We start from the raw sequence: 14,861 nt of genomic DNA, 5'->3' as shown, positions 1-14,861 counted from the left end.
CTGTCTTGAAACAGATGCGATGGAAGTTTTCCTTTGGATTCTGTATCTCAGATAACTATTATATAAAATGGTTGAAATAATTTTAAAAGCCGTTCTTTATCGTTGAAAAAATTATTTAATACCCAAGCAGTTACATGGAAATAATTTAAAATGATTTTTTTAATTGCTTAGTAGTTTATATTCATTTTGGATTTTTTTTATCATTTATGATCTTAAAATGAACAAAAGGATGGATGTTGTATAAATGTTTTTAATATGCTTTTCTTTTCTTCTGTAGTGTTTACACTCTGTTTCCCAATAGTATTTTTCATTGGTCTCCTGCCTCAGGTGAATACATTTGTAATGTACCTTTGTGAGCAATTGGATATTCATATCTTCGGTGGTAATGGTGAGTAGTTCCTTTTAAAAATGACAGATTATAGTATTTTACAGATCATTAGGTAATGAAGTAACATTAAAATACCTTTCCAGTTTTCATTTTAGAATTGAAATTAGAAAAAGGAAATTATTTAATAATTAAAGACTGAGCAGGAATTACTTTGTAGATAGAAAGAAGTAGTCAAGTCTGCCACTTTATTGAAAGATCCAAGAATAATGGAGTTACTTTATAAGAAATGATGAAGTACTATTGTCTAAAACTGAAAGTTGTAGTGAGTTTAGATGGAATTTATATAGACTTATGAAATATTTATAAAAGGTTATCTGTCCCAAATAGATTGACCCCTGATACATGACATTATATTTGAATTTTGAACTAGTATATGTTTTTGGTATATCTCTGAATATGGTTTCAGAGCTTTGTTATTTCTTTAGAATGGAAACACCAAAACCAAATGCTTTTAGTAAAAGCATTTTCCTAGATAAGATTTTTAGAAGTATCTCTCTGTTTGGAGTAGAATATGTGGATATGAATTGATATATTTAGAAATTTATTCCCCTCTCACATGTATATTTTACTTTGAAAATGAGAAAGATCATACCAGAATTACTCTGAAATAGATAATGGTTTGCAGAACTTGAAATTAATTTTATGGATAGACAACTGTGGTTAAAATACATTGTTGTTTAATTTAACCATTTAAAATTTTACTTGAAAGTTGAGTGTATAACTAGAGAAAAAACATAAAAGGAAAAGAAATTACTATAACTTTTGTGGTCCATTTCTCTTCATACTTCACGTTTGTAGTCCACATCTTCCAAGCATATGCATTGAAATCATCTCTGTTGATAAAATGTTGTTATTGTGGCTTAAATTTTAAATAGAAACTAATCTCTTCCTTTGTTGCTGCTATGAATCTAGGGCATTTTTAATGGTTTGAAAAATTTTTGAAGGGGTGTGAATGAAGACTAGGCTGGTCTTCAGCATAGCTTAATGGGTAGAAGACTGTTTCAGTATTTAGGGTCTGGAGGGTGCTTAGGGTAGGTAATTTATAATAGTGGGCTTCATCATATTGTTACAAACTTGTGCAAGGTGTTAGTTTTTTAATATCTCCTAAAGAAGATTTTTTCCAGTAGGTTTTTTTTTTATGGTTATCATATAAAATTACCATGAACAAAATCTGTTATTCATATTTTTAAAAAATAAAGGAGAGCTATCTTAGCCATTGCCTGTCCTTATTATTAGTAATCCCATTGAATCTATTTTTTTCCACTTGTAAGAATAGAATTTTTAAGATTTTTTTTACCTTTTATTGAAGTATAGTTCTTTGATGTTGACATACAATATTATATTAGTTTCAGGTATATGACATAGTAATTTAATAATTTTATACATTAAAAAATGCTTGCCCCTGTAAGTGTAGTTATCATCTGTCACTCTGCAAAGTTATTACGATATTATTGACTGTATTCCCTATGCTATACTTTTCATTCTGTGATTCATTTATTTTATAACTGGAAGTTTGTCTCTTTATCCCTTTCACCTATTTTGCCCAGGCCCCCGGTTTGGCAACCACCAGTTTGTTATATGTTCGTGAGTCTGTTTCTGTTTTTGTTTTTTGTTTGTTTTGTTTTTTAGATTCTACATGTGAGTGAAATCATATGGTATTTGTCTTTTTTTGCCTGACCTATTTCACTTAGGATAATGCCCTGTAGGTCCATCCATGCTGTTGCAGCAAATGGCAATATTTCATTCTTGTTTGTCTGTTGATGGACACTTACCTTGCTTCCATATCTTGACCATTGTAAATAATGCTGCAATAAACATAGGAGTGAATGTATCTTTTCTAGTTAGTGTTTTCGTTATTTTTGGGAAAATACCCAGAAATGGAATTAACTGGATCATCTGGTAGTTCCATTTTTAATTTTTTGAAGAACTTCCATACTGTTTTCTTTAGAGGGTGCACCAGTACATTCCCATCAACAGTTGCATGAGTGTTCCCTTTTCTCCACATCTCGCCAACACTTGTTATTTCTTGTCTTTTTCATGCTAGCCACTATGGTATAAGCTGATACCTGACTGTGGTTTTGATTTGCATTGATGATCAGTGATGTTGAATGTCTTTTCATGTGTCTGTTGACCATCTATATATCTTTAGAAAAGTGTTCGGGTCTTCTGTACATTTTAATCTGATTACTTACGGTTTTTGCCCAAGTTGAGTTGTATGAGTTCTTTATATATTTTGGATATTAACCCTTTATCAGATATATCATTTGCAGATACCTTCTTCCATTCAGTAGGTTGCCTTTTTGTTTTGTTCTTAGTTTCTTGCATGCTGCAAAAGCTTTTTTAGTTTGATGCGGTCCCAGTTGTTTATTTTGCTTTTGTTTCCCTTTGCTTGAGGAGACAGATCCAGGAAAATATGGCTAAAGCTGATGTCTACGAGATTACTATGTTTTCTTTTAGAAGTTTTATGGTTCATATCTTACATGTAGGTCTTTAATCCATTTTATTTTTGTCTGTGGTGTAAGAAAGTGGTGCGGTTTCATTCTTTTGTATGTAGCTGTCCTTTTTCCCGAAACCACTTACTGAAGAGGTGGATCTATCTTTTGTTTTTGTTAGTTATTAATTAGTCAGATCTGTACTTTTTTGTGAGAATTAATTGACACATGGTAATATAAATTTACTTCCTTGGGTAATACAAGTTCTGTTTACAGAGACTAGTATCTTTTTGTGAATACTTAATACATTGCCAGTTCTTTTAAGCCTCTGCAAGCTTCATTTTCCCATACTTTTGTAAATAGTAAGATACATTCTTGAAGCATAATGTAGGTACAACTTTTTCTGCCATGTATAAATGTTCATTACTTATAAGGTGAATATATTTTGTCTTGTATCAAAAGTTGTGGATAGTAAACCTTTGTCATTTCAAAATCTTTTCAAAGGATAGGATGATGTAACTGAATTTGACATAACTGAATTTTTAAAAGTCAAATGAGTAGATATTTCATTGTAGTCAATATTATAACATTTTAAATACTTTTAAGATTTTTTCCATAAATGTCTATAAAATATTAAAATTTTTCCCCTTTCCTGTCTAGCCACTACAAGCTTGCTTGCAGCACTTTACAGTTTTATCTGTAGCATTGTGGCAGTAGCCTTACTATATGGATTGTGTTATGGCGCTTTAAAGGTGAGCAATACATTATGGTATGATTTTGTCTTTAAGGCTATTTTTCTTTTTTTTTTTTTAAGATTTTATTTATTTATTTGAGAGACAGAGTGAGAGAGAGAGAGAGAGATAGAGAACAAGCAGGGAGGGAGGGAGAGGGAGAAGCAGGCTCCCCACTGAGCAGGGAGTCTGACATGGCGCTCAATCCCAGGATCATGACCTGAGCCGAAGGCAAACGCTCAACCGACTGAGCCACCCAGGAGCCCCTAGGTCTATTTTTCTATATGAAGATTGTTTTAAATTGACTAATCATGATTTAAGCCCCCATCCCTCCATTCTCCTTGCAGCCACCTTAGCATTAATTTCCATGATCTTCGTATATTGAATATTATTCTCATTCTCATTTACTTTGAACTTAAAAGCAATCTCATGATTAACCATTATTAAAAAGTAAATCCTTTTCCATGTAGTAATCGTAGGTTAATATTAGAAACAGATGATTAAAACTGGGTTGGTCTGGGGTAGAGGTGGGTATGGTAATAACAGAATATGAAATTAATTTTAGATTTTTACTTAAGAATATATATATAACTACTATTCACATCAAGATTTCTTAAAACTTGTGAGTACAAGTGCAAGGACTGCAATTTAAGATACATTCTAGTAAAAATAATTCATCATCATTATTGGCCTGGAAGAATCTGGATGAGCCTTAATTAGCTCCATTTTAAAAAGATTGCCACCAAGTTGTAAACATAGAAATTTTAAATTTCATGTAAACAACTCTCAACCCCTATTATTACTATTATTATTGTCATCATCATCATCGTCATTAATGCAAGACAATCAGAGAATGATAGGGTTGAAAGGACTAAGAAAAGTGACTCATAGCATCCTTTTTCACATCATTTATTCAGTAGCATTTAGGGAGTGTTTGCTGTGTGCTCAGGACTGTGCGAAACACCATTTCCTGCTTTTAAATTGCTTGTCTCTTAGCTGTGATTAGTAAGTCAACCAACACTTTCAGTAGAGGATGATGAAGGCTGTGAAAATGGAGTGGTACAGGTATATAAGTTGTCACCTTATTTAGCCAAAAGGGATTAAAGATAATTTTCCAAGAGGGGTAGCTTTTTAACCAATATTTGACAGACAACTAGAAATCACCTAGTTGAAACATGGGATGAAGAGCCATGGAGTTGTCAAGATAGTGTGATATGTACAGGAAACAGCAAATAATTTGGAATTGCTGGAGGTTTGGGTGCATGAGGAAAGATGCCTTCAGTAAGGCTGGAAAGATAAGCAGTGGCTGGATTATGAAATATCTTACCCTGAATGTATTGGGTGGAGATGGAAGACCATCATAATTTTTTTTTTTTTTTTACCAGACCATCAGAATATTTGAGGTAAGGTAAAGAAATGATCAGTGTTGTGTTTCAGAAAGATTACTTGGTCTCTGGTGTGAAAGGAGATTGAAATATAAGCAGGAGGGATCAGCAGTGGGGTGAGTTGTATTGCAATCTTAAAATTATGAGGGACCTAGCTAAAATTGGATTCAGTGAATATATTTGAGGACTCTATGGATAAAGAGAGAAAAGCCAGAAGAGGGTCCAGCATGACTTCTGGGTAGGGTCTGCCTTGAACAGCTGGTTAAATAGTGATACTAGTGCCTAAGATTGGAAATCTTTGAGTTTAGCGAGGAAGGTGGTTGTTTACAGATGGACACATTCATTTGATGACATTCATGGGGTATCCAGAGAAGCATAGTAGGTAGTTATATGTAGAGAGTTTTGAGGTAATGATTAAAAGATTTAGGATTCATCAACTAAATGAAAGTGTAAGTAAAAGACTGCTAACCTGGACTGACAAGAGGAAATGGATACAGATAGAACCCTGGGAAATGCAAGTATTTAAGTGATGGATAGAACAGAGTCCCCCAAAGGAAACTTCAGAGTCAGGATTGTCTGAAAAAAAACTTTTTACTGAATTTGGCAGTTAACAGATTATTGGAAACTTCAACAAAACAGCTTCTTTGGTGTTTTGGCTGAGGAAGCTAGATTATTATAAGGTTGGGTTTGAATAAATATTAAGGAAATATAAGACACGCTTTCTAAACATGTACATAATGGGGGTTTTCAGGTTTTTATTTTTTAAAAAGATTTGAGACTTGATTGCATTTAAAAGAGGAGGGGGAAACCCAGTAGAGAGAGAGATACTTGATGGAGCTAAACCCAGGAGGGAATTGGAGGCAAGGAGATTGAAGCTTCTCCTAGGTACACTACCTGTAAACCATCCTAGCATACAGGAGTCATGTTTCGAAAGTGAGAGGTTATTTGGAAGTTGAAATAGAAGTTAACAGTGCAATAAGTTTTCTAGCCCAGTGTACAAACGGCTGTTTATAATTATCTAGTAGAAGAACAGCAATTATAAAACTGCCAAATGGAACCTTGTATCCTAAGCAGGCAGGAAGATAAACTATTTTCCTTTTTTGTTGTTTATGGTGGTTTCATTACACTATTTTAGTTTTAGATGTCACCCATTACAGTAAATCTGCACATTTAGAACAGATTTTTGTGTGCTAATGTGGAATGATTTTCAAGACAAACCATTTGTTTTTTTTCAAGATTTATTGAAGTATTATCAACAAAGTTATAAGATATTAAAAATGTATGTGATGATTTGATTCACTGTGAAAGGACTCCCCTCATCAAGTTAATACATTTATCACCTCACATATTTTTTTGTTTTGTTTTGGTGAGAGTGCTTAAGTTCTTCTCTTTTAGCAAATTTTAGTTATACGATACAGTGTCATCAACCAGAATCATTATGCTATCCATTAGATCCTCAGACCTTATTCATCTTATAAAAAATTTTTAAGTTTATTTAAATTTTTAATTGAGGTATAATTGACATCTATCATTATATTAGTTTCAGATGTACAACATAATTTGATATTTGTATCTATTGTGAAGTGATCACAATAAGTCGAATTAACATTGTTCAACACACAGTTAAAAAGTTTTTTGTGTGTGTATCCTGATGAGAACTTTTAAGAACTTTCTCCTAGCAACTTTCAAATATGCAATGCTGTCTTATTAAATACAGTTGCCATTTTCACCTTCACTCATTTCTCACCCCCCACCCCACCTAGACCGTTATTGAAAGTTTGTACTCTTTTACCAACCTTTCCCTATTTCTCCCACTTCCCTGTTCTTGGCAGCCACTTTTCTGTTTCTATGAATTCGACTTTTTTTTTTTTTAAAGATTTTATTTATTTGAGACAGAGAGAATGAGAGAGAGAGAGAGCACATGAGAAGGGGGAGGGTCAGAGGGAGAAGCAGACTCCCTGCCGAGCAGGGAGCCCGACGCGGGACTCGATCCCGGGACTCCAGGATCATGACCTGAGCCGAAGGCAGTCGCCCAACCAACTGAGCCACCCAGGCGCCCCTCAACTTTTTCTTTAAAAAAAGGTTTTCGTATATATGATACCATGCATTATTTGTCTTTTCTCTGTCTGGCTTATTTCAGTTAGCATAGTGCCATCCATTTCATCCATGTTGTTACAAATGACAAGATTTCCTTCCTTTTTATTTAAGACACACACACGAAAATGTGATATATATATATATATATATATCACATCCACAAAGGAATATTACTCAACCTTAAAACCTTTTTAAGGTATCTTAAATAAAATTGTATCTTAATAAAAAGGAAGGTAATACCCTCAAAAATGGATGTTCCTTTGTGCTGTTGGTTTTTTTTTTTTTTAAATATATCCAGTGGCTTGTATATACATAGAATAATGATGGAAGAATATACAAGAAATTGATAACCGTAGTTACTTCTGGGCAGTTAGATGCATTGGGAGACATTATTGCATACCTTTAGGAATTTTTTTTAAATCTATTCACTAATATAGACTTTTGCATTTATTATTTATTGATTTCTGCTTTCCTTGTGTTTACTCTTTCATTTTTCCTTGAACTTTTTGACTCAAAAGCTAAGGTTTTTTTTTTTTTCTAATACAACTTTACTTCATTCTAGCAATGTGTGTATACTTTCTAGGTGTTTTCATATTTTTAAGAGATTCCTAGAATTTGGGCCATTACAGAGTAAAGAGAAAGTGTTCAAACCCACTACAGTGGGTAGAACAAACCCATCTTTTAATCTTTTGTAGTAGGTCAACTTCCCTTTTGTTTTCATAGTTACTGAATTTTCTCCCACTTCTGAATCAGAGTTCATTGAAAACTCAGAGGTGGTTGGGTTTGTTTTGCTTTTTGTTTTTTTAGTTAAGTGATTCAGTAAAGGTTGTAGTTACTATCTATTTAAATATTCATGAATTATATTAAATGTTGATTATTATAAATTCCTAGTAACTAAGTAAGTGATTTTGAGATCAATTTAAGTATGTTTTTCCTTTGAGAACAATAAAAAGTAGTGTCAAGCATTTGTCAGATAAAGGCAGGAATCTTTCGTTTTCTCCAAACACTTGTTTTAATTGAAGAAAAATTTACATAGAGTGATATCCATGTGTCTTAATTACACAATTTGATAAGTTTTAGCAAATCCATATATCTGGGTAATACATACCCTTCTCAAGATACAGTTCCATCACCCCACGAAATTTCCCTTGTGTTCCTTTTTCTATGCCCCCTGCCCCAACCACTTTTACTATAGATTTGGGGTTCTTGAACTTCGTATAAGTGGAATCATACCTCTTTTGTAGCTGATGTATTTTGTTCAATATAACGTTTTGAGATTCATTCACATTATGTGTTCCTTTTTATTGCAGGAAAATACCCCATTTAGTTTTAAATTGTCCCTATTCCCATTGTATGCATATGTCAACTTCTCTGCTGTCTTAGAGGTGAAGATCTGAGTTGTTTAGAGTTTAGGAATGTTTTCTTTTAAGACTTTATTTATTTGACAGAAAGCGAGCACAAGCGAGGGGAGGGTCAGAGGGAGCTAGAGAAGCAGACTCCACACTGAGCAGGAAGCCCGATGTGGGGCTCGATTCCAGGACCTTGGGATTATGACCCGAGCCGAAGGCACAGTCTTAACAGACTGAACCACCTAGACGCCCCTAGAGTTTAGGAATAGTATGAATAAAGCTGCAATGAACACACATATGTTTTAATTTTTCTTGGGTAAATCCCTAGAAATGGAATTGCTAGTTTTCTGAAGAGGGACATCTTTTTATTAGTTTTAATGTTTACTAAAGTTGTGCATGTGTATCTTTCAAAGAATCAGATATTTCTACAAGACTTATCACCAGGAACAACCATCCCCTACCTCTTTATCCCTTCCTTAGAGTTACCACTTTCAATTCTTTGAGTTGATTCTTTTTTTTTTTAGAGTTTTTTTTTGTGAATTTTATTATGTTAATCACCATGCAGTACATCATTAGTTTTTGATGTAGTATTCCATGATTCATTGTTTGCATATAACACCCAGTGCTCCATTCAGTACGTGCCCTCTTTGAGTTGATTCTTTTGGTATTTGCCTCCCAGTGTCTTAAGTAACTAACTTACACTTCTTATATTTTGTCAAGTTTTATGCATTACCCATGGACTGTGCTTTATGGAAGTTGTAGCCTTAACTTTCTGTCACCTCTCACTGCACATCTCAACCACATGTGGTCTTCCTTGTCTCTCTCATATACCTGATATGTTTCCTTTTATTATCACTGTGCAAATGCTATTCCAACATACATTTTGTTTTCTCTTTATGTATTTCTCTCTCTCTCATTCTCAAATTCCTATATTGTTTAACTTCCTTCTCAGTAAATCCAGACATCGGGAGCTTCAGTTCCTGGCTCCACCACTTAACTGAACAAATTACTTGAACCCTTTGCGCCTGAGTTTTCTCATCTATAAACTGGGAAGCAATAGTATATATCTCCAAGGGTGATCATAAGAATTGTTTAGGGTGGGAGGGATGGGGTGGCTGGGTGATAGACATTGGGGAGGGTATGTGCTGTGGTGAGCGCTGTGAATTGTGCAAGACTGTTGAATCACAGATCTGTACCTCTGAAACAAATAATACAATATATGTTAAAAAAAAAAAAAAGAAGATAGAAGGGGAAGAATGAAGGGGGGGATATCAGAGGGGGAGACGAACCATGAGACACGATAAACTCTGAAAAACAAACTGAGGGTTCTAGAGGGGAGGGGGGTGGGGGGATGGGTTAGCCTGGTGATGGGTATTAAAGAGGGCACATTCTGTGTGGAGCACTGGGTGTTGTGCACAAACAATGAATCATGGAACACTACATCAAAAACTAATGTATGGTGATTAACAACAATAAAAAATTTAAAAAATAAAGTGAAAAAAAATTGTTTAGGAAATACTTAGCAAAGATCTAAGAATGGGGCTTGACACCTAATGGTCAATATGAGGATAATGATATTTTGATGTAGCCATCACAAAAAGGTCTGTATGTTGTGATGTGTAACAATTTTCAAGACTTTATTATTTAAAAAAAAAAACAAGTTGTATAATAAGCTACTATTTGGATTCCCCTTCTTGAATCCCAGAGAAAGAAGAAGGGATAGAATGCTGTTTACTCAGTGGCCATACATAAGAACTATTAACTGTTCTTTTATCAGTATTATCTACTCTTTACCAAGTACCATGCTATTAGACTCCAGAAATATTGCAGTGAGCAGACATGACATTACATATCCACATCCACATGTTTGGTTGACTTTAGAAGCTAGCCTTTGCATTATTTATTTTGGGGAATATGCAGTTTATTATTCAAGAGCACTGAATGCCTATTGAGTTTTCTGGAAGATAATGAAGTAATGGCATATTATGAGCAAAGGTATCAGGATAAAAGCACAGCAATGTGTCTTCTGTTAGCTAATGTGTTGTCCCTATTCCATTATTATATATAATCAAACGTGTTGCACCAAGTTATTTCATTTTTCTAAAGGGAGAATGTAGTTTACCATAAGCTTAATACCACTTGAGATATGAAAGAAATTGACAGCAGCATGTATCAGAAGCAAATGTACTATCCTTAGCGTGTAAATAGAACTTAGTACCAAAAGAAATCTGAAGATGATCAGAAAGTACTAAATCTAAATTTATCTGGAATAAAATACAATTAATAATATGGCTAAAAAGTTTTTGGTAAATTTAATTATCTTCCTCCAAAATACTGACATAAAAGAATTATATGATAGATGATAAATTAGATGCATATTGTTCTATGAAACTTTTTTCCCAACAGGATTCTTGGGATGGCCAGCATATTCCAGTACTTTTCTCCATTTTTTGTGGTTTATTAGTGGCAGTATCCTATCATCTCAGCCGACAAAGCAGCGATCCATCTGTACTATTGTAAGTGAAATCACTTGTTATTGAATTAAATTTAAATAAGTTCACATTTCTTTCAAATTTAACTTTCAGGATCTGTTTTCCCACTGCCTTGTCAAAGTGCAGTTGACTTAATCTATATTGGGTTTCAAATATATTAACATTGGATCATTCTAACCAGTTTGGCTGGGAATATTTGTTAGCATTTTCTCTCCTAAAAGTATTAAAAATATATTTTAATAAAAATATTCTCCTTGTATGCTTATTTATAGCATTGTAAACTCTTTAGACATTATCATTTGCTAATGATTAAATATACTTGGAATGCTTATCTTAGAGAGCAAGAGAGTGAGCATACGTGCATGATTGGGAGGGGCAGAGGGAGAGAGAATCTCAAGCAGACTCCTCATCGAGTGTGGGAGCCCAATGTGGAATTTGATCTCAGGACCTGAGCAGAAACCTAGAGTTGAACACTTAACCGACTGCACCACCCAGTCACCCCTGAACACTTGATTTTTTATCATAAACTTCATTTGTCATTTGAAGTACTGGTTTTCAGGTTATGAATGTGTTCTTTATTAATCCTTTATCTTTCTTTCTTTTTCTTTTTTTAATTTAAAGCTCTTTGGTGCAATCCAAGATTTTTCCAAAAACAGAAGAGAAAAATCCAGAAGACCCCCTGTCTGAAGTAAAAGATCCACTGCCTGAAAAACTTAGAAATTCTGTTGTAAGTTTTAGCTTTTTACAATCACCTGAAAGATGTAAATTTTAAACAGTTCATCATTTTATATAATGAAGGCGTTTGTAATTGGGGAAAATGTATGTATAGGTGTATATTGTTGACTGCCTTTATGTCACATTTTAACCTGTTAAATGCTCATTCTTCAAAGGTTGTTTCTATGTAAAAGAGTATGCTAAACATTCATTTTCAAATTAGGTGAAATGAAATAATTTCATTGTTTATAGAATTCTTAATCCCATTCAGTTTAAAGTAGGATTTGAAAGATGCATATTTTAACATAAATTAGATTTTGTTGTTATTGTTCTTATTGATAAAAACTATGTCCTTGTAAATCATCTGCTGGTCTTCTAGTGTGCTTTATTCCTTTAGGACCATCTGAAAAGTATATGTGTGTTTATTTTTCAGATTGAAGGAGAGAGCGGTTATCTGTACTAATTTAATATGTTTAAGAAAATGTAGTAATTTAAAAATCTTCTAGTTTAGTGAATTCAATATTGTCTGTATTCTTTTAGTAATTACTTGAAAAATGAATTTTATGGATTCATATCTGCTTTATGGACAAAGCATAAAACATTTTTTTCTAAGTTATTTTAGATTATTTCTACTTGTGAAAAACTAAATTTATATAGGTCTTGAATTAGTTATATTTACCTTTACTGAACTTGAGCTGTTCACATATTCTCAAACTTTAGTAATACAAAACTATTTCAGGATAGCATTCAAACAGTTTTTTCTGACTTTAGTTTCCATGTTAGCAAACGACATTTCATGTTAAATGTAGTAAGATATTTCTGAATCTAGCTTAAAATTAGCATAAATCTGCAGGTCAGTTGATGATCAGTCAAGATATTGAGACATTTCTGGTTTACTGCAACCACTAAAAGAATCAAAATCCAGTAAGTAAAATAAGACATGCAGTTTCAACGTTTTAAAAAACCAATGAAAATATAACTTTGTTATCCAAAAGAGTATCCTCTATAACTGTTATATTGACTTAAGTACCTCATTTCCTCTTCCCATATGTAAAAATCAAACTTACAGATTAATGGGGGAAAAAGTCTTCATTCTAAAAGGCTTTGTTATAGGGGCACCTGGCTGGCTTAATCAGTGGAGCATAGGACTCTTGGTGTCAGGGTTGTGAGTTTGAGCCCCATGTTGGGTGTAGAGATTATGTAAAAAATAAAATCTTTTAAAATAAAATAAAAGACTTTGTTTTAATATGTTATACAGTGTGTAGAACTAGTTTCATTTCCTTGGTATTATAGTGTCAAAACCAGAATATAAGGAAATTGGGGAAGAAAATACTTATTATAGCCAATTATTATATGTAAGAACTATCTAGAAGAATAGGATCAATGAAGAATTATTACTTTGTCAGTGGGAATGAAAGAAATACATATTTTTAAATTTTATGTAACTGTTGGATAATTCTGTTTTGTTCCACAGAGTGAGCGTTTACAGTCTGACCTAGTAGTATGCATTGTAATTGGTGTGCTATATTTTGCTATTCATGTAAGCACAGTGTTCACAGTATTGCAGGTAAAGAATCATTTTGATCTTTTGATTGGGGGAAAATAACTGCTGAGACTCATTTTTTTATTTGATTGTAATATTTGTCCATAATGCTGAAATTTATGACTTTTCGTTTATTCAGTTTTAACAACAAATATTTATTTTCTCATGGTTTCTCTGGGTCATGAATCTGATTGTAGCTTAGCTAGATGATCCCAGTTCGGGCTGTGTTTGATGCTGCAGTCATATGGGGCTGCCATGAACCAAGACTGTTAACAGGCCTTAGTTCTTTGATGACCATTGGCCAGAGATCTGAATTCCTCTCCATGTGGCCCTCGCCATAGGCTGCTTTGAGTATCCACACAAAATGGCAGCTGGTTTTCCCCAGAGCCAGTGGTCCTAGAGAGAGAAAGCCCAAGACAGAAGCTGCAGTCTTTTATAATTGATGTCAGATGTGACATATCACCCCTTCTTCTGTACCTATTGATCATAAGGACAACCCTGGTACAAATTTTGGAAAAGCCACATAAGAAAGCAGTGTTAACTGTTGACAAATGTTTGGTTCTTAGATTCAAAAATTGACTTTGCTATTTTCTGTTAATAAGTAGAAAATGGAACTGACAAATTAGAAGTTCTATGGATCTCAAAATCACTTTTAATTTTCCTAATTTTATTCTTCTTTTAGCCTGCTCTCAAGTATGTATTGTATGCATTGGTCGGCTTTGTGGGTTTTGTAACCCATTATGTGTTGCCTCAACTCAGAAAACAGCTACCATGGCACTGCTTCTCCCACCCTCTGCTGAAGACAGTGGAGTACAATCAGTACGAAGTTCGGAGTAAGTATTTCGTTAACTCTGCTCTTTTTAATATTATGGATTTTTTTTTTTAAACTTTAGCAGATGACGGTTAAATAAGTATCATCAAGTAACACTTTGGCTTGTGTTTGTTATACTTAGATTTGAAGTTGTAATGAGTCAAACCTTTTGCAGGATGCTTTAATTTCAGTTGAAGTATAAATGTCAGTGCCACAATGCTAACTTCCACAAAATAAAATTACTTCCTTTCTATAGTGTTCTTCACAGACCTCTCATTGATGAATCCCGTGCATGTCTGTGGTTTCTCTTTCCAGTCCTTACCCGTTACCTGATTTTTCTTTTCTATATATAGGCACTCCAGTTCTCCTTAAAACTTCTATTTGAAATATTTTTAGCTCAAAGCATAGGAGGAATAGAGAGAACTTTGTTCCTGTTTCCACCAGTGACACTATTTCCTACTAGAGAAGGGTATAAGAGTAGATCAGATGAAAAGAAGTTTAAAACACTTGTAATTGTTCTTACTTATTCAGATTTGGGATAAAGTATAAAATAACTCAAAAAGAGGTAGAAGTCCAGTCCATTTTAAATCCAGACTTGTCTTTCCTGTCATAAGTAGTTGGTCTTTGTTCATTGGCCCCCTGACCTGTGATATAACGTACTTCTTCATTTTAGAGAAATAATAAAAGTTCCTAACTATGTCATCATTTATTATATATCTGTGATTAAACAAGCCAGTGGTTTTTCGTAAAACTTTTTCTTCAGTTAGTGAATTATGATAGTAAATTCTTCAATTGTTTGGAGATACTTAACTTGTTTAGAGAACTCTGAAGCTTTTAAAAGCTTTCTATATCAAACTTGACTATGCATTCCCAAAGCAAATTTCCTGGGACTTTTAGTAAAATTGCTTAGAGCATTCTT

At 33.6% G+C, this 14,861-nt stretch overlaps 1 protein-coding gene across 5 annotated transcripts in view; it reads left to right on the top strand.

Moving 5' to 3' along the window:
* The window catches only part of PCNX1 (pecanex 1), a 151,497-nt gene that overhangs the window by 101,479 nt on the left and 35,157 nt on the right, over positions 1-14,861 (top strand). For all 5 annotated transcript variants that reach the window (XM_028126302.2, XM_028126212.2, XM_088024557.1 and 2 more), the window contains 6 exons: positions 278-388; positions 3,481-3,572; positions 10,789-10,898; positions 11,496-11,601; positions 13,063-13,155; positions 13,814-13,964. In XM_028126302.2, the coding sequence (XP_027982103.2) occupies positions 278-388; positions 3,481-3,572; positions 10,789-10,898; positions 11,496-11,601; positions 13,063-13,155; positions 13,814-13,964 (663 nt within the window). The remainder of the gene's footprint in view (positions 1-277; positions 389-3,480; positions 3,573-10,788; positions 10,899-11,495; positions 11,602-13,062; positions 13,156-13,813; positions 13,965-14,861) is intronic.

The sequence above is a fragment of the Eumetopias jubatus genome, unplaced genomic scaffold (genome assembly GCF_037043125.1).
Source record: "Eumetopias jubatus isolate StellerSeaLion01/CBP00866 unplaced genomic scaffold, mEumJub1_p1.0 scaffold_7, whole genome shotgun sequence".
NCBI lineage: Eukaryota > Metazoa > Chordata > Mammalia > Carnivora > Otariidae > Eumetopias > Eumetopias jubatus.
The sequence above is the reverse complement of the archived record's forward strand: the minus strand, read 5'-3'. Positions and strand labels throughout refer to the sequence as shown.